The following is a 26,406-nucleotide window of genomic DNA, read 5'->3' as shown; positions in this document are numbered from 1 at the left end:
AAAAATTCCGTTATTTGTTTTTTGTAATGAAGGAATCTAAAAGTACTTTTTAAGTCTAACTATATATCATATATTTTTTTTAATATTCATATCAAATAATAATCAAAAATACATTTATTGAGGGCAAGTATTAAGGGGTATGACCAAGTGGTTTATAATAAAAAGGCCGGTGGTCCTGATTGATATATTTAGGACAAAGTTGAAATTGCTTTTCATATTATGTGTATACTTTTATATTTTATATATGTTTTAAGAAAAATAAAAAATAAACATTATAATCCCTCCCTTATTTCCTTCCTCTCCTTGGGAAAGACTCACTACAAAACAGTAAAAAAAAAAAAAAAAAAGCAGGTCCTTTCAGGACATTTTCAAAAGCTATTTTCTAACTTTTGTTTTCTTGTTCACCCTCAGTATCTGTTCTATGCATGAGTGTGAGTTCAAAGAAGAACATTTTCTCAAAATCCCAATTCTCCGTTTTCATTGAAACTCATTTGTGAGTGTATGTAGATAAATATGTCGGAAAAATATAATACAATCGGAGCACCCATGACGCAATTACCTCGACCAACAGCAAGTGCCAACTTTTCGCGTGTTCAGTCCTCACTTAGCTCAATACACAACGGAAATAATATACCCTTTCACGATTGCTATCATAACTCGAGTTTAACTAATCTAAGAGACACAAAGGATTTGGTGAGACGGGATTTTTTTTTAAGGAGGTGTCCCAAAGTTTCTTTATTTATTATTATTTTTTTTTATTGTTGTTATTCCCTACCTTTTTTTCTATTAGTATATAAATTGAATTTAGTAGTACAGTATAAGTTGTATGCTAAACATGAAGGAAATTGGAGGAGTTATTAAAAAAAATGGGAAAAAGGTAACCTTTAACAAATATTTTTATGGAGTATGAGTCTACATCAAGGGCTTTCTAATGTGTATTTTATATGTAGTTCACACAACATTATATTGGTATATTTCTTATGAAATGATATTGGACTTTCTATAAAAGTTAAACTCTTTTTTCTAATGATTTGTAGATTGAATTCGAAATATATCTCTTTTTACGGAATGTAACCGCATTAAAAACTGTTCAAGACAAAATCCACAGCCCACCCCCCTGCGACTAAATCTCTCGACATATAAAACTCAAATTGACAATAAAAACAACTTCCACTTAAATATTTTGCAATAACTCGGGTAGAATATGTATGAAAAAAAAATAGGTTGAACTTTGAACTTTCTTAACGAAAGCTTTTATGAAAAAAATGATTCATAGTAAATAAAAAAGCTTGTCATTATTCATTTTAAAAACTAATTTTTCGTTTTTTCTGAAAAAGTTAGGTAGCTATATTTTTAAATTTTTCAGTTTCAGGTTCCAAAGACAGATGTCACAATTTCTTGACAATTTGTTCTTGAGTTTGTGAGTTAAGTATTAAGTATGAAGTTACCTTTGTTATTTCCAAAAAAATAGAACAAAATAATTTATATTTTAATCTGACACTGCTTCTTGATGGAAATAAATACCGTTCAAGGCCAACAAGGCTGGAAAGTGTTATGGGGACTCCCATTTTATAAACCGAATAATTAAAAAAAAATATTTTCTTTGTGAAGCCCAGGACTTTTCAGCCCCTATTTTACGTGTAAATTTTAGAAGCAAATATCCGATATACATAAATCTTAGTCACATAACAAAATATATTTTCCTATAAGTTCTATAATAATTTAGTGGGTGTATAGTATCATAAATACATTCCACTCTCTAAATTTCTCTGATTAATTGATGTTGCCTCATGACGAGATCCATCGACGCCATTATTAATAGCTCAATGTTGCTTGAAGGTAAGCCATATACCAGGTATTCATGATATTACCATATCTTCCAAATCTTAACTTCATTCCTTGGTGTGAGGAATTAACCCAACGTTAAAAGCATGTCTGATTGAGATAGAGTATACCTTGTGGAACCAGTAGTAATTCTTTTTAATTATCAGCAGCAAATCATGTCGTTTTCATGTTGTATCATTGAGGACCATTATTTTTTGCAGTTTTTGACAAAAAATTTAACTTTTAAGGAATATTTTTTTTTTTTTAGTTTGATAATTAATCAAATTCAGTGCTGTAATCTTCTATATAATTTTTTTTAAGGATAGTTCCTCAACGAGTTTTTGATTATCAATAATTCATTACCAAGAATATTTTAGCATACTATTTGGTATTCATTTTTTCATAATAGCAATATTTAATATGTCAATAATGATTTAAGTCTGTTGTAATCTCAATAACTTCTCATTTTTTTGTCTATAATTAACTTAATTTAAAAGTATCTGGCTTTAGAATAATGCGTATACTTATTGTAGTTTAAGGTATCTAAAAATTGAAAACCGCTCATTTGAACCAGTAAGACGTCAAGAGGGTTAAATAAAAATTGCGCACTAGGCAATATAATATATTTTTATTAAGCACCTAGTGCTTATTATCATTCTTGTAAAACTTAATTTTGCATTACAATTTTTGATAATAAAGAAAATATAATTAGATAACTTAAAATAAAATTATAAGGATGATTAATTATTAAATAATAAAAGAAAAATAGGTTATTTAAACAAAATTGAATGGTGTATTTAATAGATTTCGACAAAAAATCTTCACAGCCCTTATGTCTGTTTCTCACAAATTCTTAAATAAGGTTTTCTATATATATATTATTTATGAAACCTTCTCCATCAAAAAAGAAGAAAAAAAACGTTCTGTTTAAAAATTTATATAAACTTTGCGTTGCATTACATATATAAACTTTATTATGTTGAACACATACCCAGTATATTTAACCTCAAATTATATATGTACATACATAACATTAAAGGACGACATTTTTGCAATCTCATAGCATTGAATAGTTTTTAAATGAATTCTAAGCTTAGTTTGAAGAAATTTTAATTGTTTAAGCGATTTGAGCAATGATTTTAAATGTATGTTTTAGTTTATATATAAAATGAATTATAATTACTTTAAAACGAACAGAAGTATAACATAAATACAAATTTTTAGAGCCTTTACAAATTGAATTGGGTTGAATGAATCTCAGTGATGAGCTATCTTTTTTTTCGACGATATCTTTACAAATCATACATTAATTTAAAACATGGAAATATTGAGCACTGGTTAAATATTTCGCTATAATTTTACAAATTTTTGATCATTTTCTTCCTTCGACCTATCCATAAAATGACTGTCCTCCCCTTTTAAGGTTGCAATCCACTTTTTCAGAAACATTCATTTAACAGACTCTTGGACACATTCATAATATTCTGTCTATTTATAACAAGTGCATTAATTATATGTATGAACCAATATGTTTGTGCAGGGTGCTATTTTGATATGAAACTTTCTAATTAAAAAGTGCAATTATTTGTCGGCCCCAAAAATATTAAAAACTACACGTTGTAATATTAGGCTAATACTTTATGAATATACATTCAAGTAGTTTTACATGATTCTTTTTGGTATTTTAATCAACAAAAGTTAAAACTTGTCCTTTTCTGTAAAAGATTATTCTTTGGCATTATAGGGAACCAATTTTAAAAATTAAATAAAAAAGTAACTTTCCTAAATATATTACATCTCTGTATACTAATTTATTTCATTAGTATTTTTATGTGAATTTTTCACGAACAAGAATGTGTGTTGGTTCAACTAAAGTAAAGTACATTAGATAAAACCAAACTAGGGCATACAGTATATACATTTAATTTCATTAAAAAATATAAATGTTTATAAAGTTACCCAGTTTTTGGTAGGACAATTTCGCTATTAAGAAATATATTGAGTATATTTTAGAGGATTTAAAAGTAAGGCTAAACATATATATCAGTAAAAATATATAATAAGCAACTTAGTGAATGTTTTAGATTAATCACCATTCGGTGACAATTATCGAATAAATTGAATCCGTCATTTAAAAAATTATAAATTTTAATTTCTTAGAATGTTGGTAGATGATCTACATTCGAAAAGTAATGAATAAAAATGTGAGAAAGAACCCTCTTCGTTGATAATAAAACAAAATACCTAAAAAGATGAATGAAATAAAGTAACTTTGAGATACATTATGTTTGCTTATATGCTGTCAAGCCATAAATACAGGAGGGAATCAAGAATTTGTTATCATTTTGCATTTTCATCCCAAATCAGCACTTATTTAATTAATTTTAGCATATTTTTACGTGAACCAAAGCTGAAGTAATTCCTTATACAGGGTTAGTCTTATCTAGTCATACACATTTTAGCATTTCCAATTTTTCAAGAGTAAATTGTATATAAGAGGCTTAGTGAGGACAATTATTAATAAAATCATTTGAAAATAGTGTTCGGCACAACTTTTGTTCAATATATGAGCCCTGAGCTATCATATTTGCCTAAATACGAGGCTTATTTCCCTTGCAGACCTTGACTATCTTGGTCCACTCCTTCTTGATGGAAGCTTCTAGAGAGTTGACAATCCTCTGCAGACACCCTCTCCTCCATACGCGCCGAGATAGAGTTGTCCAATGGGTTTGCATGTGGAGAGGAGGGTGGCCACATGTTGTCTTCAAACAAAAAATCCTTTTGGGACCTCATGTCTCATTGAAGCTGAAATATTGTTTGGATGTTTGTTTGTGATGTAGCGGATGCTCTACTTATTCAGAGTGGTATCAACAGTGAAAAAATTTTCATCAGGAAAGAGCAAAACTTTGCTAAAATTTTTGATGGCCTTGATAAAATTAAAAATATTCTTTGTTCTTTCCAACGGTCCTCCTTCATGATTTTGTACCAATGTCTTTCCGGATTGAAAGCAATAAAATATGTACCACTAGACAAGAAATAATGTGTATTTTTTGGCATTATTTTACTACTTCAGAGCCATTTTTTAAAATCGTAGGTCAAAAACATATCTATTTAATTTATGAGAATTAATATATAAAGATTACAGCTATATGCAAATAAACCCATTATAAAGCTTGCCAACTAACATGATTTTTGAATAATCGACGTTGGGTTAGAAATGATTTTTTTCACTTATATAGTTATAAAGAAAATTATACAGCTGTGAAATTGTCCATGCTTTGGCGAATTATTTAAAAACTGCATCAAGGAAATAAAAATTCAATCAATATTGTTCATAAACCAGACCTGCTAAAAAAAAGAGATATTATTTTTAAAATCAAAGATAAATGACAAATCCTTTGGCATAAAAAAAAAAGAAGAAAAATTTAGGTCATTGTCATTGTTTCCAAAAATCCATTACAACTTTTTTTTTTTTTTAATTTAGTCAAATTTGACAATAATATATATGTTTTTTACATAATGTAGAAAAACATTATTTAGTTTTAATTCTGTCTTTCATACGAGTTTGTACTAGGACTATGAGATAAAATAGTTGATTAAAAAACTTTTATTTAAAGTTTTTAATGAATAATGTAATTCTAAATTTTGATTCAATTCAGTGCAAATTAGTTTATGATAGCCATGTTAAACTGTTGTATAATAATTATTTTATAGATTGTGGAATATTTATTTTGAAGGATAAGTAAATATAATAATATTTTTTTGAAAGTTATTTAGATTTGAGACTTTATTGTCATAGTATTTGAAACATTAATTTCAAATCCAAATTTTGGTTTTTCAAGCATATTACTAAAATATTTTTATGTAAGTTGTAGAAATTTTTTAAGAATGAAAAAATATAGAAATGTCAGAATAATTAAGGTTGGATCAACATTGTCATATTTTTTAAAATTAGTAAATAAAAATAGAGAAGCTATTGTCTTTGTTAAAAGTTAAATATCCTAATCAGAAATGGTACATAGAAGGTTAAAATAATTAAAAGTACGCATATACTAAATATACTTTTTTAAAAAAGAAAATAAGTTGCATTGTTGCATTTTGCCTTTAGAAAAAAATGTGTTGAAAGAAAACCATGAATTATTTTTTTAAAAGACGAGTATACCTTTGTTTCAAATTTTTTTTATTTTCAAGCCCTCTTTGGATAAAATTTTCTAATTCTTCAAAAATTTATTTATCCATACCTTAGTATCAATCATTCTGAATTCGTTTATTTCAATTTTCAATTGTTTGGTTTAATATGGGAATCATAAATTATTTTTGTCAAAGGTGAAAAAATATAAATTTTAACCATCTTCTTTATTTTCAATTAAATCATTAAATTCAAAAGGGCCAAAAAATATTATTGAATTAGCTGAAAAAGGTTAAACGTAAACAAGAAAACACATTTAAAAAAAATTGACTGTACAGCAAAATTTTGTTTTTTTCAGGCAATTTCAAGAGTTTCATAGATTTAGTTATAAGTAACTTCGTATGTTAAAAAATAACTAAATTTATCCGTTTATGGACAATTATCCTCCTCGGACTGTAATATTAGTACCGTTTTTGGTAATGAGAAAATACATGAATTCAAAGTTATAGACCATACAGATTGAATTTCAGTGTAATGGGGGACGGGTGGACGGGGTGAAAAATACATTTTTCATCTTGAAGTTTAAACTTTTTTTCAAAAAACTGTAAAAAAAAAGAAGATTCTTATTGACACACAATTAAAACGAAAGGAATTCTCACTAAGAATTCCTACTGATCCCTCAAAGTATGACATATTCTATTCGGAAATATATTTCAAGTTTTGTTTATTCCCCACTCCAAAGATTTGAAAAGCAAAAATTTGGAAAATTTGGGAAAAATGGTAAGAATTTGACAGCTCCGTTTATTACTTATGTCCTATAGGATGAAAAAAATTAGCTGAGCTCAGATATATTATATTAATATCTCCCTTACACAGTCAGGGTTTCTCAGCGTGCCCGAGAGCAAAACACAGTGGTATGTGTCTCAGGCACGTTCCAAGTCAAAGCTTGTCTAAGTAGACTGACTATATTCAAAAAAGTATATAAAAAAAGTACAGAAAGAGTACACGACTTCATCAAGTGTGTTTGGGATCCTATCCCTACACCATAACAGAAAATATCGTATCTCGTCTCGGTTCTTTTTCACAGAAGGGCTCTTTAAGAACAACTGAACAATCTGCAAAGAATGTAATTAAAAAAATATATTGCATAATTTCAGGGACTGCAACTCCCTGAAGTATATAACACAAGAAATTAGCCAGGGTGTTGTGAAGTCCAGATGTGGTAGGAAACCATCAAACCACGAATTCTTGTATGGTTTTGGGGGAGATAGGGTTCTCGAGCGAGTGGCCTGGAAGGTTGTTATTAAATCGCAGTGTTTACAATCTGTAGCACAATATCATAATGTTTATCGCAAGAGGAGTTTTTCTTTGCCTGCTCTAAACGAGTTTATGTGGATAAAGTTGGCCAAGAGGAGAAATGAAGATAGAGAGAGATGAATAGAATAATTAAGATAAATTATCTTCACTGGTGTGGAAGGTAGGCTTTTAGGATTTATTTACCCAGCTTTGGATTAAAAAACTGTATCTTCTCATCTCCCCATCTTTGTTCTTTTCTCTAATCATAACAAAGTTATTGAAACAAAATGTTGTATCAAAATTAAGTTTTATCTTTTGAATACATAGTTCATAGTATTCATGTTTTAATCCAATAATCATCAAATAATTCTAGTATTTATTTTCTTATATTTTATCGTCTTTAAATTGACTGTAATTGCTGATTGTTTCTTTTTATTTTATATATTAAGATAGTAAATGTATATATTGCCATATTTTGATGGTGAAGTACTGAATACAAAATACAACTTGTGCAATCTGAAGTAACCAGCAAAAACTTTGTGGAGAAGAACAGTACATGCATATAATCACACTATTCGTGCTAGGAACATCTGCATATGATTTCGACGGTTGAAGTGGTGAACATCGAGCAATTGATTCGCTCTAATGTTTGACCTTTCTCATTGGAGATTGAATAAGTTATAAATACTCATACTAGAAAATAAAAATAAGAAACGTATGAGTCGAACACTACCGTAGATGTAATTCATCAAAACGTAGCAAAAAAACATTTCTTCAGCAATACAGAGGGTCTGAGCTGGGTAGAAAGTCTGGCTATTTGTAATTCTATTTTGAACCTTGGTTAGGTATTTGAAGGATAAATTTTGTTTTCCGCTTTTTAGGACTGATAAGAACCATATTCTTCCTATATTTGAAAATGTTATATTCATTGGATTTTAAGAATAAGGGTAATGAGATATCTGAAAGTTCTAGAGTAATTATGGATCACTCAAAAACTTGGTATAAAAAAAATGATTCCCCAATGCTTCAAATTCTAAAACAATATATTGCCTTAAATGTAAATAGAGGGGATGCCTCAGAATAGAAATTCATTAATATCACTTGTTTTGTTTGGGCTTTTAAAACGAAGGGGATGATTTTGTAACTAGCATTGTTGAATTCCAAAGCTCATATTGCCAGCAAAATTATGAATTATGAAGCTTTAGCTGCTGAAGAGATAAGAGCTGTCGTAATATTGGTTATTGCACTGTATGCTGCCTTCTCTTTGATGGTTCCGGACACCTCTGTATTACCCCTTGATTTTGGCAAAATATTACGACTCTCTGGATTGTAAGGTCTAATAAAACCTTTAGTTAGAAATAGTTTTCCTATGGAAACTGTTGGCACTTCTAATGGAATTTGATTTCTTATATTTGATTTTTATTTGCTATTCTTTCGGTTTTTGTTAAATGATTGCCGATTGTGTCTGCCGAATTTGGTATATTTCCCAATGTTATTTACTTGTTTTTGTAGTTGGTAGGTTTTTTGAGGGATAATTATGAACTAAATGTTTGTTTATGCTGTTTAATTCTTCTTCTTCCATTTATTATGTAATTTGTGCATAAAAAAATGAAAAACTAAATAAGGAAAAAAGAAAAAATTAAGTGAATCATATGTTTTTTTTCTCTATGAACAATTATGCGCTAATATTTTTTAGCTCATAATTGCTCATAGAGCAAAAAAAACAACATAAGATTTACTTAATTTTTTCTTTTTCTTTTTGCCCAATACAAAACCTTGTTATACCCAAGGTAAATAGATATACAAGGTTATACCATAATGTTATCGGGCTTCCTTGAATTTTCAATCAAGTGTGGTGTACCGATTGCGGGGCAAGATAGGCAGCTTTTGACAAAACACACTACCACTCATCTATTATGTCGTCATTATACAAAGCGTAGTGGAAATCAAACATGAGACGTACACGCGGTATGGTATAACATTGTATTTCTATTAGCCTTGGGTATACCTATGTCGAAACCTGAAATTATAATGGGACAATGTAGCTCAATGTACAAAAAGTTGGGGAAAAATTATTCTCTGGACTTCAATGTGCGTAGGTTCGTGCCCCGTCGTTTATAGAGGACAAAATATACATTATGTATATGTACATCAAAGAATATTCCTATTTCAGATAGAATAAATGTAAAACTATAAGATTTACATATTATAGTCAGTTCAACTCCATCTGAAGAACTCTACTATGACTTAATTTTCTTTAAGTGATCGTAAAATCACTGAGAGCAGCAACACCTTCGAAACTATACATATTTCATGAGATTTATGTTAAAAAGTCAAGCCAACTCGATAAAATATGAGATTGACTCGGATTTTTTAAATTTGTAAATCGACTTACTATTTGAGTCGAGTTCATTTTGAGTCAAACCTGAGTCAATAATTAATCGAGTCAATACAACCCTAGTTTATTCTGTATGAATATATGCAATTACTTTACTTTTTACTTTACAATTTACTTTAAAGCATATAATTTTTTTTAATAATGAATTTTTATGAAGGACGTAATATTTAACATATATTCTATTATATTAAATCCTAAAAAATTATGCAGAACATTATTTGAAATATTCCAACTTTTTAAATTTATTTTTTTTGCAAAAATAACCAACAATGATGTAATGAATAATAAATATGCATTCATTTTAATAAACATCAGTGTGACTAAAATATAATTTTGCAAACATCTGATTTATATGTTGTTTTATTTGATATATTTGAAAGGGTGTAATTTTTAGTTTTCAGACAACGGGTGTATATAAGGAGTAAAACTCATACCTATGGGTTTTAAAATAATGTTTATAAGTATTTTCAAAACCAGTACTTAATTATGATATATCTACTCTGCCGAACCCCATGAACAAGCATTCAATTAAACTAGCCATACTTAGATGAAAAATGCCTTATTTTTGCATCTTTGAAAGCATTCCTAACTCTCTCTTGTTGAAATAAAGAATTAAAAAATTTGATTTGTTGCATAAATATTTACTCATACTAGCACGAACACGCTATCATATTAGTGATAGCCAATTAAAAAGATGTAATTTATTGATAGCTTGTTCATGTTAAAATTCTAAACTAAAACGATCTATTATAAACTGTAAATATAGAGGAGGAACCTTTATATTGTAACACCTCATTGTATACAACATTTTTGTTCTTTTTTTCTGCCCATTTGATGTAAATATAATCATCCCCTTTTGACATTCTTGAAAATTCAACATATTTGACCATGTGAAAATACTGATTTGGTTAAATATTAAGGTTAATAAAAATACAAGGTTAGACTATCATGTTATCGCGCTTGCTAGAATTTTCAATCTGATGTGTCGTACAGATTGCTGAGCAAAATAGGCAGATTTTGACAAAACACTCATAGTCTATGACGTCATTATTGCTTGAATTTTCAATTTAATGTATTCGTAAATATAAAACAATTTAATCAAATGTTTGACCTTGTGATTTATTTGTTGTTATTGCCATTGATACCTTGCCTTGTTCTTTCTTGAACCATGATGAAGATTGAAGATACATACTAAGATTAACTTACTAATCCACTCCTTCCTGTACTGTACCCATATACATAATTTTCTTTTTTTATTCGTATGTAATATACATTCTCCCTATTTCCATTAGTTTTATCTTTTTTTTTTTTTTGATTTTTGGGGTGCATTTTTGAATCTACAACCCATACTTTAAAAAAAACTTTGATTCCCGGGAAATTGATCTTGTTTTATGAAAAACCAACCTATTAGCGATAAATCAAACTTACCCTCTAGAGCCCAGGAATCTGGTCTGATCAGAACTAAAAATAGCCTTTACAGACGTATCTCCAAATTCTGAACAGTTACAGGATACTACTCAGTTACTTATTTAATCTAGAGGAATTCACAAAAACTTCCATATTAAAGAATAATTACTTTCAATGGAGACCATTCAAGTCACAACAACTGGGAAAGAATTTTTAACAGTATCATAAATTTTTAATTGAGTGAGAGTTAAGTTAATATAATTTGGCAAGTATAACAACAGATGGCGCCTCTGCATTCATAGGTAAGAAGTATGGGGTTTTGAGACGTCTGAACCATAAAATTTGTGAATATTTTTTACAGAACAATGTATTGTCATTTAATTGCATTATAAGTTAAGAAAGTTTCTCTAAATCTTCATTACAAAAGATTTAGAGAAACTTTCTTAACTTATAATACAATGAAATGTAATAATAGGAGAAGTAGGTATGTAATTTTACATTTGCTGTTGAAATATTGCAAAAAATAAATGAACTACACACAAAACTAGAATTTAAATGTATTTTACTCATGAAATGTACCGGGTGGTGAAAGCCTTCCAAGGGAAACTTAAACTTGAAGAAACAAAACTTTGTTTATTTCCCACTTTTGAAAACACAGGGGGTCATCACACAAGAATTGTGAAAGAATTACAGTAATTGACTTCGAGCATTACGTGAGGAATTTATAAGACCATTTCTTGATTTCGAAGCATTTGTTTCATTTACTCAACACCCATTTTGTGCTCTGATATTGAAACAACAAAAGAAGAACTCCAGTTAGAACGGATTGATTTGAATACTGATGACTCTTTGATGAAAATGAGTGACAACAAATCAGTTATTCAATATGATGAATCTATTCAATCAAATATATTTAGAATCCTCAAAAACTATGCTAGAAACATGTTTGTGAAAGTTTATCAACATACATTTGTGAATAAATTTTTTTTATAATTAAAAATTAACAAATCAAAGAAGAGCTGATTCATTTGTGAAAATTGACAAAGTCCCAAAATTATATTGCAGCCATTTTTCATCCACTGTTGTAAAATAATTTTTTTGAATCACCTCTGAGATAACTTGATTAAGTTGAGCTCAGAATCTTGAATATCTCTCTGAACTATTTTAGAAGCAGAATTTTTAATTTTGCTTGCCACCAGTTTTTCTCTAAGTAGGTTTGAGGACACTCCACTCAGACCAATACAGAAGGGAATGGGGGCCAACTGTTTTGGAGCTTTGTCTTGATAGATGTAGAGGGCTGCAGCTCCCCAACCGAAGTACTCCTTATAAATTTATTCATCCTAGCGGAAATACGGATTAAAATTAAGGGATCCCAGTAGGGGAATAAGTGTCCATAATATTTACTCCCAGAATCTTGACATTTTTGCCCTATAAAAATCTTTTTTTTTAATGTATAGATTAATGTTGATATCAAAATGATGAAACGTTTCAATAAACATAAAGTCTACTTAAAGGATGTACCTTCACAATTCTCATTTATCTTAATATCTTGTAAGTAGTCAAATCAGTACGTTCCCTAGTATATGATTAATTCATGCATTTATTTATCTAATATTATTTATTCAGATTAGATTATGCTACATCAATTCATTTTTCCCTCTAGCTTGAGGCAAATATTCAAGCATTTTCAAGCAATAAAGAACAATTAAAAAATAATAATGTTTATTTAATAAATACATGTGCAAAAACTGTTGATATTTAACAGGGATTTTATAGAGTGTGTCCGCGGCCCATGGATCCAGATTTTGTTTAAAGCCTACTTATATGATGTATATCTAAGTTAAGGGGTTCGCTCCACGGGATTTATGTTCAACAGATGATATTTTCCTACAGAGGATTTGTCCTACAACCCATTGAACCTAACTGGACACCTTATAGTTATTGGGATTTAAAGTTCCCATTTCCATTTCTGAAATAACTTTCTGCCTGAATAAGTTACAAATTCGTGACACATTTCGTAAGATAACGGTTAAAAAAATTGTACTTAATAAATATACATATGTAAATTTCTTTTCTTTTGAAACTAAGATTTTTCTATTTTCTCTAACATAAATTATAAAGAATGCTCAAAGTTAGAATTTACTTTTTCTTACTTAAGTTTGAGAATTTTGATTTCAAAATATTGTATTGGAGAGATAACATTCAGTTTTCTATTTTTCATCCAATCATGAATAGAATTATTGCCTTAACAACTACAAGTTCCAACCTACCTGCCGCCGCACCAAGGAACCCTTTTAATATGCTATAATGCATCCCAGCCCACAGGTTGTGCAGACGAAATGCTGGGCTTGAGTCAAGTTAAACTTCTTCGCTGTTGCTTCCCCGCGCATCAAGAAACTATCCAAAAATACCAAAATACAGCCTGGTTATCGGGTAGTACAGTTGAAGTTTAAACTCTACCACCAACATGTTTCTATGCACCAATAACCCTTCTGATATGCTAGAATACACCCCCACCACGGGTTGTGGACTGCTGGTCCCTGAGACAGTTTATATTCTACCACTGATGCTTCCCTGGGAAAGAACCCTTCTAATTACTAAATTACACCTTGGCCCTCAGATGAAGTACTAAAAAATCATATTTATAGGTTGTCATGGCTTGTAGAACCGTTTCTAGAGCCATAAGAAACTGTGATCGAAGGACAAACATACCCAAGACACAAACCCACACATACACATTCACATTTAATATATAGATTTAATGGCAAGGAACAACTCTGTCTAGTTTATAATGTCATTTATCTACCATAACATATGTTGGAGTTTGATCATGATCAAATTGATCACTTCTCCTTTTCCCTGTTCTTGGTATTATTATTAATATGAAATATATTTAGTAGATATTTAAACCTCAAATACTTTACATTGGTGACCCTGACGTGATTCGAAAAATGCCCGAAAGTACACTTCACCACCTGTGTCTCCCAAAAACAAGCGGGTTCGATTAAAATGGGAGAGGGGAATTTGTCTATGTGGCCTTAGTAGATCTCCACCTTCCTAAGCTCTGTTCTTTTGATGTTGTTAAGTGGTTCCAGAGAAATAAACTTGATTTTGCGTTGAGAGGGATTTGCCATACAAAAGTTTAAAACAGCCATATGACGTCAGCATTACCGGGCGATGTTTTTAATATTATTCCTAATAGTGAGGAGTCACTCGGATAACTCTGTATCGTCCGGAATAAAAGAAGGAAACAATATTGTGTTGATGTAAATTGACCTCAAGAACGCGTTTTTACTGTTGAGGATCCTCCTTCTTCCCTAACTGTGGTACTTATCATTGATTAAAAAAATACCTAGTGGAGCGTTTTTCAAAACCTCAACATCTGCAAGGTATAAAAAATTCTTATATTATCATTCAAAATTAGGATTGAATGTAACTGTGTGCTCTGAAACTGACTTTCAACAACTACTAGCATATTTAAAAAAAAAAGAAGAGCTTTAAGCAAAAATGTCCTAAATATTAAAATGTCAAATAAAATCACATCATTTTAACTTATAATATAGCAAAGTACCTCACTTTTTCAAATGAAGTTTAGTAAGAATTTAAATATCTTTGATACACAATAATTATAAACCCAAATAATTATTATCCATAATTATAAATTTAATGTACGAATTATTCTTATAAAGAGGGAATAATTGATGATGATGTCACGAGATGATATCATCGATGATTAGGGTTATGAACCCAAATATCTACTATTAAAGTCCTCAGAGTGTTCTTATTAGCATAAGCAGATATTAATTATAACTTTCATCAAAGGTTTCTCGAATATTATAATCGATATAGATATTTTTTTAAGGGCATTTTTGGGTTTTTACTAGTTCAGAAATATATTTTTTTAACTTATAGGCAAACATGCTTTTGCAAAGTGATTGATGCCATTGATATAAAATTCCCAATTTCGTTTAAGCATATACAAAAAAAATATATATATTCGGAAAAGTCAAATAAATCTTTGATAAATATTGGGTAGTTGATCCTTTCTATTTAAGTATCATGTTTTAAATAATTTAAACCTCTTATCTTTATTTATAGAAGTTATAAGTAAAGATACATAACATGAAACACAATATTTTTTTGCTTGTTTGAGAGTCTAGGTTTTTTTTATTTAAACATTCAAAATATTTTGACCCTATGATCATATGAACAAAAAAATTTGACATATAGATGCTTTTAATATTAGTTCACTGACAATACATATTATTGACATAAAATTTACAACTTCTGATCCACTTAATCTAGGAAGACCTCTTGATGAATCAATATGTGGATGAGTCTTCTAGTTATGTTGTATTTTTAAAGAAAAATACAGTTTTTTGATTCCAAAAAGTAAAACGATTAGTCTTCTTGTTATTTTTTAAATGATGTTTTTCCTTTGAGTGATCGTCATTTAAATCTGAAAATGAAATGAAAAAAGTGTTCTCCCTTACATTTGGAACATTTAAAAAAAAAATATATATAAAAAGTTATATATATATATTATTTGAATGTAGATATAATATTCAAATTTGTACTAATGTTATTTTAAAGACAGAAATTTATACCTGTATAGTGGTGTACACTTTTTCATCAAAACCACTTAGTAGACAGTTGATCTCTACAGGTAGAGTTCTATAAAATATAACTTGCCGGTGCGCTTAAAAAAAAGAGTAAAAAATGTTACAATTGACAGAATATTTTGGGGTAGAAAAGCTTATCTGTCATTATTTTTATTACATCAGCTAAAAGCAGCTATCAGTGGTAGGGTATACACATAAATCCCACTCCATATTTGGCAAGAACATAGACAGGAATTATGATAATGTCGATCCTCAATTCTACTATGATTCCAACAAGAGGTTACACATACTTTAAACCACTACTCAAATCCTCAGTGTTACTTTCGTCATTCTAATGTTTACTTTATACTTATATGTTATTATTATGATTATAATACCAGCTTTGGAACATTATTCATATTGACACCCCTTCTATGTCATATTTTATACACCACTATGTACGAGGATAATTATTCCGTAGTAACATAAGTAGTGCTTACTTCAATTCATTCGTCTTAAAAGTAGTAGTAGTATATGTAATATCAACTCATTTTCTACATATGCTTGGAACATTAAAAAAATTCCATAATAAAATAATAATGGAAAAATGGGCAATAATGCCAAGAGTGATATGAATATAACCCTAGAATAATATTTTATCCCGATATGGATTATGTACAGGGTGGTCCAGATAGATTTAGAAAATATTATAACGAACAAACTATATGGTTGTAGAGCCTTCATTTTTTATTATTTGAAAGCTACGTTTCATGAAACGGTGCAGAAGCTTATGTATGCCTCGTTCGTTGAACTAGTTCTGGTTTTACATTCCTCGGATACATGGTGTAGTCCAAAGAAGAAATTAGACCTTCAAATAGGATGTGCACCGGCCGAGAAGGGAAAAAAAGTGCAGAAAGTATTGGCCACAAAATGTCCTCACTTTTAAAGCCCGGATTTTTGTCCTGCACGAGGCTGCCCTGGCCTGGGAAAAGATTGAGGCTGAGGGTATGAAGAGAAGTTAATGTCATTATAAATAATTGCATTTTATTGAATGTAGCTTTTGAAAAATAAAAGGATATGGTTCTACAACATCTAGTTCGTTCCTTATTTTCCCAATTTCTCTGGGCCACCCTTGCATATTCATATATTTCCTCCATTTAAATATTTAGTGAATTATTAATAAAATGTACATTGCCGTAAAGTGTTTTAGTATGAATAATCCAAAATTATTTAGGGAGTTTATCTCTAATTATTTGAATTTATGTTCAAATAGTTGAATGAATAAAATGTTTTCTATACGTTTCAAAGTTATTACGATGATATTTTCGCTTCAAATTTAGGGTGGAAGTATAATCAAAACTGGACCGTCAACATGTCTTCATATTTGTACTATGAGTAAAGAAGATTTAGGTCACACCAAGGATCATAAATTCTCTCAAGGAGCCACTTTGTCTTGTCCTTTTCTACAATGTGGATTCAAAAACTCTCAATTCAACTTTCCTGGAAGATTTCCTTCGGGTAAGGAGACATTATTTGGAAAAAATTTATTAAAGGTTTTTATTTATAGAATACATGCTCTAAAAGAAAAAAATAACTTTTAATTTTTACTTCCATGGCGTTCGTTGAGTATAAATATAATTTACACATATTTATACTCGATTTTATATTTGTTTCTAAGAACAATGAAAAATTATGTAGCATTTAGGAGGATTTATATTGATTAAATTATTAATATATTAACATATTAATCAGCTTTTAGAAGTGACATTGATATCTTTTTTGAGATGTTTCTAAAGTTCAAAACAATATGAAGCCCTTGGTACAGTTCATACCTTACAATAAACTAAATTGAAACTAGTGGGGGTGTCTGGCGTTGCTCAAAGTTATTATACGTTGATAAACAGACAAACAAACTTTGTTTTAATAATATAAATATGAATTCCCCTTTCCTTATCTTATCTCATCCTGAGCACACACTGAGCTTTAGCTATACTGCTTTTTTTGTTACATTATTATTTCTTAGATCAAGTAGTAACGCAGTTCTAAGATATTAAGCTCACACTCAAAAATGAGACCTTAACAGTCAAACAGTCAAAATTTCTTTGTAGAAAATAGGCTTTATTTTTTTTTTTTTTTCGTTTCACCGACCAGCCTGAGCCAATCTGATTGTCGGAAACTCTTTGACTTATAGACTAATATCTCATTCAATACTTACCAGATTAATTTTGATAAAATATAAATAATTTAAACTTATATTTGAGTTTCATAAGAAAATTAGTGTACAGGGAAAAAATTACTTTGAGGCTGTAAATTTAGAAATGAGTCAGAGCACAGAATTGAAGATACTCACACTCTTCAACAGATGCCTTTAATGCAACACTAATTTGTGATTATTCTACGAAAATGCTCTAGCAAAACTCGTAGATACTTACTATGAAATGTAGATTACCACTTTACTCCGTGTACCAACTAGCCCCAAACTCGCACTCTCTCTTTATAAACTTATAGATAATATTCAAATTATTATTTTTAGATTTCCTTTTAAATCATTTACACTCCAATCACAAGCATCGTCGTTTTAACGGAGATTATTTGGATCTAACAATGATTGTTCCACAAGTCGAAGTCATTGGAGATCATCAAAAGCGCATTAGTACAGGGAATCTCTCCGGGTCTTTATCGAATGCAAATACTTCAAGCACGACACAGACATGGCCTTTCATCGAGATATATTCCCATAAAAGATATTTTTATCTTGAAGCACAATCCTACAACATGGATGGATATCACCCAGAACTATTTCTATGGCTTTGGTTTTTGGGTAATGTATTCTGTAATCATATTTAGGTCATAAGTATATATTCAAATGTAGGTATAATTAAATAAGAAGTCTTTGGTGTGTGACACCCAAATAACTCCAAAAGCACGTCTATTATTACATCCATTAATAAAATGGTCCTAATAAATTAATATGTCTTTGACATCCAACAATGGGATATTTATATGTAATATAACCTTAATTGCATTTACTATCTTACAACTCTTGTCTACTAATTTGTCTACTCTATAATTCCCATAACAAAAATGAAATAGTATTTTTGTCATCTGTTGGTTTTTCTACTTCTTTTTCCCTTATTAGAGTACAGTAGAATATGCTTAAACTGGATCTCAAAGGACCCTCAAAATAGGTGCGCCATATTTGAAATCCGCCTTATCGAATTAACTACGAATTATATTTTAACTCATTTGGGACTTTCGTATAGATCCACTATAAATAGATATCCGTATTAAGCGGATTATACTGTACTTATAATTATTATTTTTCAATAATAACTTTAATTTTATTTCCTGAACTTATAATTTTACCTTGGTTGTTGGCCTCGTGTTTGTTAAATAGAATGCACTTTTTATGTACAAAAATTGACTTAAATATTATTCCAAAAAGTTTTACAAAAAGTATAAACTTTTATCTCTATTTTATTTTGAATTATAGGCATAATAATTGAAATAGCCACTAAATACCTAAAAAACATTAACGTGCTACTTACAAAAACCTTTATATTATGTTTTGTCATTTGTTACGACTTTTCTGCCTATGTTTCCGTCATTAGTGTTCTGTGTGTTGATTGGTTGGACTCGAGTTAGCACTTGCTAAGCCGTGAATATTTTTCTATGATGAAATTAAGTGTTCTTGCCTTAATAAGGCGGAATTGGTCAATTCTTATTCGAATTTTACCTATTTTATATAGATCTTAATTGAAACGAAAAAGTAAAAATATTTCTTAAATAAGGACGTAATATGCTTCATACGAAAACATATGTTTACCAGCTAATCTGCTATGGATTATCAACAGCTGTTTAACTATTTTTAATTCATAAAATAATAATAACAAGTAAAAAAAAGTATAAAAAACAATGAAAAATTCCGTTGGTGAATTCAAATAATATCTTTTTGAAAGTAATAGTAAGCATCTTCAACAATTAATTGATAATGATTATAATTGACGATTAATAAAAAGATATAAATACTTCATTTCAAAATATAATATATTGATATTTTGAAATAAATTTATGTGTGTCCGTAGTTCAACATTATATTTAAAAACGTAGTTTAACTAAAAAATGTATCTTACATATGTGTTGTCTCAGATTTTGAAACTTCCTTACTGATTAATTGCTCTTTGTTCGAATTAAAGATTTGCACAATACTTAGACAAGATGAATTTAAAATCCTTAATACAGTATGGTTTGGGGCTTGACTCTCTTTTTAGAAGAGAAGAGGAATAATGATTTGGGGTTGGTTGAGAGAAATAGAAATCATATTTTAAATTATAAAAAGAAAAAATAATTGCGGATTTTCTTGTAATCTTTTCTTCTTTGATCTTGTGGTTTAATTTTAAATATATTTGATTCTTATTGAATCATTTGATTCACATTGATGCTAATTGGTAGAATTTTGGGGACCTCGACCATTTGAAGAATGTTTCGGAGAAGAACAGCTGGGAAAGAAAGAAACAAACAAAGAAATAGGCAAGTATTACTCCTATGTCAATCCTCAATTCTACTTATAGTCCAAGAAGGACTTAAAATTATAACTCCACTGCAAATCGTCAAAGATTATCTCTGTCTTTTATAAGGACGCACGAATATTCAATCAGGTTTTGAATATAATTGAATTATAGTAAGAATCGTATAGGATAAGAAAATTTAGTTTTCAATTTGTAAACTCCAAAAAAAGTGGATGAGCTAAAAAGTACACCTGATTTTCATCTCTAATTATCCATCCTCTCTTGGTGTCTTACAAGTTGTATATTTATAGGCTTATGTGGGAGCTGAACTTTTGTTTAAAAAAAAAATTATGAAATAAAAGCTAGTAATTCCATAGAGCATCTGTTTATATTTACTCTCACAAGTTTCAGTCATTGTGGACGCCTAGTTGTTATGTAAAAGTCGTTTGAGTGAGTTGATATGAGTGAGTTTGTCAAAATGGACAAAATTGAGGATGAAACTGTCATTTAATATTTGTTTTTGAAAGTGTAACCTTTAAAGAGAGTTTAGAAATAGCCGACATATAAATGTGTTAAAATTTGAAGCGCCTAAGTCAATCCAACTCTGAGTAATTGAGCCAAAACAAAATGTATCTTGTGAACAATTATTTTGCAGAGAAAAACGTCAAGTACTCTTTGCACGGATTACAGAGATGGGAGTTTTGTAGTTAAAAAAGTGTGTAGAGTTACAAGGCGACTATGTTGAACAGTAAAAAAAAAATTAGGAAAATATTTATATTTTGTTAGGTCGGAAACTTTTCAGATCACCCACGTATTCTATATTATGTATATAAAAAATGAATGTGAAAAAATGCCTTGGTGTCATTACAAATTCAAATCAGATGGGAAAAAGTAGAAGGAAAATAAATCTTTAGGAAAGGTCACCTAGCAGTTTAATTGGCTAGATTAAGATATAATTATAATATAGGATAACTAATGATCATATGATTCTTTTTTTCAAATACATGGTTTAAGTTATAGGGGCTCATATTTTGAAATAAGTAAGTGTAACGGTAAAATATTATTGATTTAGTTATTTTAGAAAATATATTTTTGGATCATGGAAAGAATATCTTGGAAAAATATTTTAGGATTGTGTATTTCTTTACTATAAACTATATTTCTTTTCTAAGTAAATTAAAACCGGAAATGTCATGAATTTTTTCATAAAAGTCTCTAAAAAAATGACAATTGATCTCTCTGTATAAAAAAAAATATTTACTTGACATTCCAATATTGAAAAATATGATTAAACCAACATTCAGACTTGATTTACTTTTACATAGTAAAGTCATGACAAGAATATATAAAAAGTTATGCAGATATTTTGCTTTGTTGAAAACTAACAGATATTAAGATATTAAAAGTTGATTAAGTTTTGTTCACGGAAGATACAGAAAAAGATAATTATTAGACTTTGAATAAATATAAATAATTAAATAATATGTTAAAATAATTACTTTTTTACATTTTAGGAACTGAATCTGAAGAGATTCATTATCGTTATCAACTCAATGTGGTTCACGGAAAAAGTGAATACACTTATAAGGGACCCGTCACTTCCATGATGAAAGCTGCTCATGAAATTAGGAATGAAGGAAGATGTCTCGTCATTAGAGAAAGGGTTTGGGACTACATGAGCTATAAATTAAAAATTACAAAGCATTGAAATCCTGCATTTAGAGTTAATAAAAAAAGGCCATTTCAACTTTTGTTTATACTTTGTTTTTGAATATTTATAATTATGAATTTTGAGATTAAAATATTATAAAATGTATCCAAAATAAATTTAAAATAGTGATTCCTTCTAAATTTTTTATGAACAGTCCTACATTTAGGTTTTAGTGTCAGAAATGGGAATTTATCTGAAATTTTTTCCATATAGGTAAATATAAATACCTATGGTTCAATGAATTATTTGATACACCTTAACCAAAATTGATATATTAATAAATTAATAGTTTTATAATAAAAACTATTCCTCGAATGTCATTGCATAGAGTAATAATTTGTAATTTATCTATATATTTATAGAATATGTAAATAGAAAATTATTACTCAGTTGAACTTTAGTAGTTTAAGCTATGAGTTGTACTAATCCATTATTAAATGTGGGTGCAATTAGTAAACTTTTTAATGATACTGTACATGTCTTTGTGGATTATCCCTCTGTGTGTATTTTAAAGTTCTTTGTAAAGTTAAAAACAAAAAGGATCAGAACATGCTAATACTAAAGTTGCCAAAGGTTTGGTGTCGTTGGGATTTATAAAAGAACAGAGGAGTTTCATCGGAAAACAAAGCTTTAGATTTTACTGTATTAAACTCTAGAGCCTTAATAGCAATCATAATAACAAATAATTATGTGTCACATCCTCAGGAGCTGAGAGAAATTGTTGTACAGTCAAAATATTTGTATACACGTTTAGAAGCTTAAGTGAAAGTATGAATGAATAAGTAAAAATCCCTTTATTATAATTTAATTTCTATAAGCTTATGTGTATTTTATTATTTAAATGGACTTATGTACTTATTTATTGATGATAATTATGTTCGCCTGTTTTAGTTGAGAATAAATAATAGTTAAGAATAAAATATAAAATATATTTGATACCAGGAAAAGGTTAACCGGGGTCGCTCACTACATTGTTAAAAAAAGTAGATACACACATTGAATAGTATAAAAGAGTAACACAAACTTCTCAAAAAAAAATTAGTACTTACAAAGACAAAAAAGTATGGCGAATAATGTTGCCGAAAAAATAACACACGATAATTAGTTTATTTTTTTAACAAATGTTGCAAAAATTATGTAATAAAATATTCCAGAAAACAAAAATTTAGTTCAAAACAAGATAAGGAATCAATAAAAACATTTTTATCATCATAAAAAAACCTTTTATATCAGTTTTATTCTTCAATTTGGTGACTGTCTTAATAATCATTATAAATGACTCTAAACAATAATACTTCCAATATATTCTAAATAAGTGAGATCACCCTTGGATTCTGTGCTCAAAAATAAATTATATTCTTCGCTTTATTTCATTGGTAGAGATTTTGATACAATAATTTGTTCCCCTATGTTATCAATTATTTATTCAAGTTATATGTGAGGAGTTGACTTTTTGAATATTTGTGTAATCAACTACAGATTAATAATAAGAACAAATAGATGATGTCAGGCTATACACAATTGGTTCTTAAATGTAGTGTTGGTTCAAGCATGGGAACTCAAAAAAGGTCTTATAAACTGAACCACAATTTTTTTGTTATATTAATAATATTAGAAAATAACGAAATTATTTATGCGTAGTATTTTGATAACAATAGAAATCAAAAAGTCAGGATATAGAAACCATTCTGACATGCCCATGTGTTCTTGTATGTATGTAAGTTGATTAAAATTCTTGAATAATCTCATTATTAATATTTTTTCCGTTTAATATTAATAAAAAGTTATTTATTGTCAAATAAAAAACTAAATTCTAATTTATATTAATTAAATTTAGTATACCTTAATATGATGATGTCACGGCAACGCCTCAAGCTAAAAAGAAAAATTATTAAACAAAGCATTATTTACCTACATATTTAACTTAGTACTAGGAAATCGAACTTTAACAAACTTTAATTCTACCATGTCGTCTATTGAACACTTACTCCTTCAATAATTAAAGAAGGATGAGTTATTAAAAATAATTCATTTTTTGATTTATGAAAGCATAAACAATTAGTTACGCAAAAACAAAATTGAACTCTCAAGCTTACATACAAGTCGAGAAAATGAAACTTGAATGTGACCGACGAATATCTATTTCCGTACTCCAAGTAGTTGGGTGTCTCTAGAACCATCGTCTACGCCGTTAGCAAATCCAAAACGTAGGAGAGGAAGAAAGGCTTTGTGAAAAAAGTCAAACAGGGCAGAACCCGGGCTTAACCCCTCAAATCCATGAGATACCATGCAAAAGATATCGGGGTTTCACACCAGACATTCTAGAGAGCTGTCAAAAAAGTCGGTAAGAGCCGTGTGCGGGTAGATAGGCCACTTTTTGGCACCCGCAATCAAAGAACCCCATCTCTTTCATAGCAAGGATCTTTTGAATGAGTCTGTTGAGTTCTTTTGAAATGCTTTTTTTTTTCACTTTTGGGCTCCTACAGCCCTGATGTTAACCCTTTGACTACACCTTTTAGGTGCTTGTCGACGGAAAGGCATGCAGTGTCCGTCGTTCAAAACACCAAGGCCCTAAAAGCCACTGGCAGCCAGCACTGGGACGCTATGACAAAGGACATCTTCCAAAGCGGGTGCCAAGCCTTCTGCTGCCGCCTGGAATCCATAATTGCCACTAAGGGCGGCTACATTATTGAGTAGGAGAGCCCAGACACACATCTAGCAAAATATTAATTCTACTGTTAATTAATAAATAATCTTTTTGAAGTTTAAAATTCAAAGTTTTACAATTTTAATGGACCACTCGAAAAACTTGGTACAAATTCCTTGAATAGTAGAAATATTTGGCAAAGAAACTAGACTTGAAATAATAGGAAGTACGGAACGTCACTTACTATATCATGTAAGAATACTCTTGTATTTTGCAACACACTTCGAAGATAATTAATCTAGATTAAAAATCCTTTATTAATATAAAATACAAGATGATCCCATCTCTTTTACATTTATAGTTTAAACAGAAAAACATAAAAACAAATTCCTTTTTTTAAACGTTTCGTCTAAGTTTAAGAATAGACAATGAAGAAATAATTGCATTTTTGTAAATTTACAACATCAAAGTAGAAATATTATTAGGTGTTGTTAATTATTAAGATCGGTCTATTTCTTTATAAATAGGGTTCCAACTCGAAATGCCCACAGCACTAGCAATCTCACCCATTTCCATTATTCTGTCATCCATCACCATATCATTAATGTTATCTGCGTTTTCTTGAGTAGTAACATCAATATGGCGTCAAGAACGTTCCGCGTCACTTGTCCCCGTATGACCACTCTGGAAATTTTGAAACCACCTATAAATTGTTCTAATGAATGTTGTAGAGTCCCAATAATGCTCATCAAGCTTTTTTAGTCTTTTGAGGCTTTTTTCCTTTCATAAATTAATGTTGAATCAACGCACGACATTATTTTTCTACATTTTTTGAAAATTACTCCACTTTCTCGATTCAAAAGAATGCCAACAGAAAGAAATAGAACAACTGTGTTGAAAATTGGAGTGTGTTCTTCCAAGAGATGCTACTAACTAAATATAACCTGGATATTCGGCAGTAGTGCATTCTCTCGGACTTTGTAAGGGCTTTTCAAACGACCCTCGTATTAAAATTTACCTTGAATAAAAAAGGTTTAAAAAGCTTGATTTGATCATTCTAATTTTTAATGGAATCTCAGGGCACCCATTGAAAAGCTTAGTCGAAACCTCGCAGAAAAAATAAGCTCCAGACAAAAAAAATGTTACACCAAATAAAATAGACCCTTTATTACTCAGCTTTGGATCTAACTTCTCAAATATTATGGTATACTAGATTGTACTTCATGAACAAACTAAATTTTATTAGGTGATTTTCCATCAATCTTTCGGGTATTTCTAAACTCAAATAATCCAAAGAAAACACTCTTCTGACCCATAATTTCCATTTACTTTTTCTAATTGTTCCTTCATTGCTTTGACTATACTTTCAGCGTGACTGTTACTTTGATGATAATGAGTACTTGATGGCCCCCATGTTATGCTCCATCTCTTCAAACACTCCTTCAATTCTTTAGAATTAAACTAAACTATGGACCCGATAGTCTATCACCATAAACGATATAATGTTTACCTTTACTCTCAAGCAGGTCAGGAGATGCAATTTCGAACGGTCTTATTGGAGTTGGATCAAACAAAAGTGATTCTTTTGGCAACGATAGTAACCTTTCTATACATTTCCTACATGACTGTACCTTTCCTTGAATTTCTATATTCATTCACGGCCAATAAACCGTTTGTCTGGCTTTTCTCTTTGTCCGTTCTTTTCCTTGATATGAATAATGAAGCTTTTCCAAAATCTCTTTCCGTTTACCTTTTGGAATTATCAAACGATTTTTATATAAAACAAGGCCTTCCTCAGTGCTCAATTCAGATAAAATTTTAATAACCAACTTCTCCTTCAATAATATTTTCATTAACTTCCTGAAATGACACTGGTACACTTGAT

General features: G+C 29.5%; 1 protein-coding gene across 2 annotated transcripts; it reads left to right on the top strand.

Annotated features, from left to right (window-relative positions):
* The first annotated feature begins 399 nt into the window (after positions 1-399).
* Positions 400-22,801, top strand: LOC121113674 (uncharacterized). Of its 2 annotated transcripts, none has more exons than XM_040707522.2 (4): positions 400-693; positions 16,996-17,173; positions 18,189-18,476; positions 21,678-22,801. In XM_040707522.2, the coding sequence occupies exons 1-4, from the start codon at positions 514-516 to the stop codon at positions 21,869-21,871; spliced, it is 840 nt and encodes a 279-aa protein (XP_040563456.1). In that variant the 5' UTR covers positions 400-513; the 3' UTR covers positions 21,872-22,801. The 2 variants fall into 2 exon arrangements, with proteins under 2 accessions (XP_040563456.1, XP_040563463.2); XM_040707529.2 differs by lacking the exon at positions 400-693 and adding an exon at positions 828-877 and having other exon boundaries at positions 21,678-21,981.
* The last annotated feature ends 3,605 nt before the right edge of the window (positions 22,802-26,406 follow it).

The sequence above is a fragment of the Lepeophtheirus salmonis genome, chromosome 1 (genome assembly GCF_016086655.4).
Source record: "Lepeophtheirus salmonis chromosome 1, UVic_Lsal_1.4, whole genome shotgun sequence".
Classification (NCBI taxonomy): Eukaryota; Metazoa; Arthropoda; class Copepoda; order Siphonostomatoida; family Caligidae; genus Lepeophtheirus; species Lepeophtheirus salmonis.
This window is presented reverse-complemented; position numbering and strand designations above follow the sequence as displayed.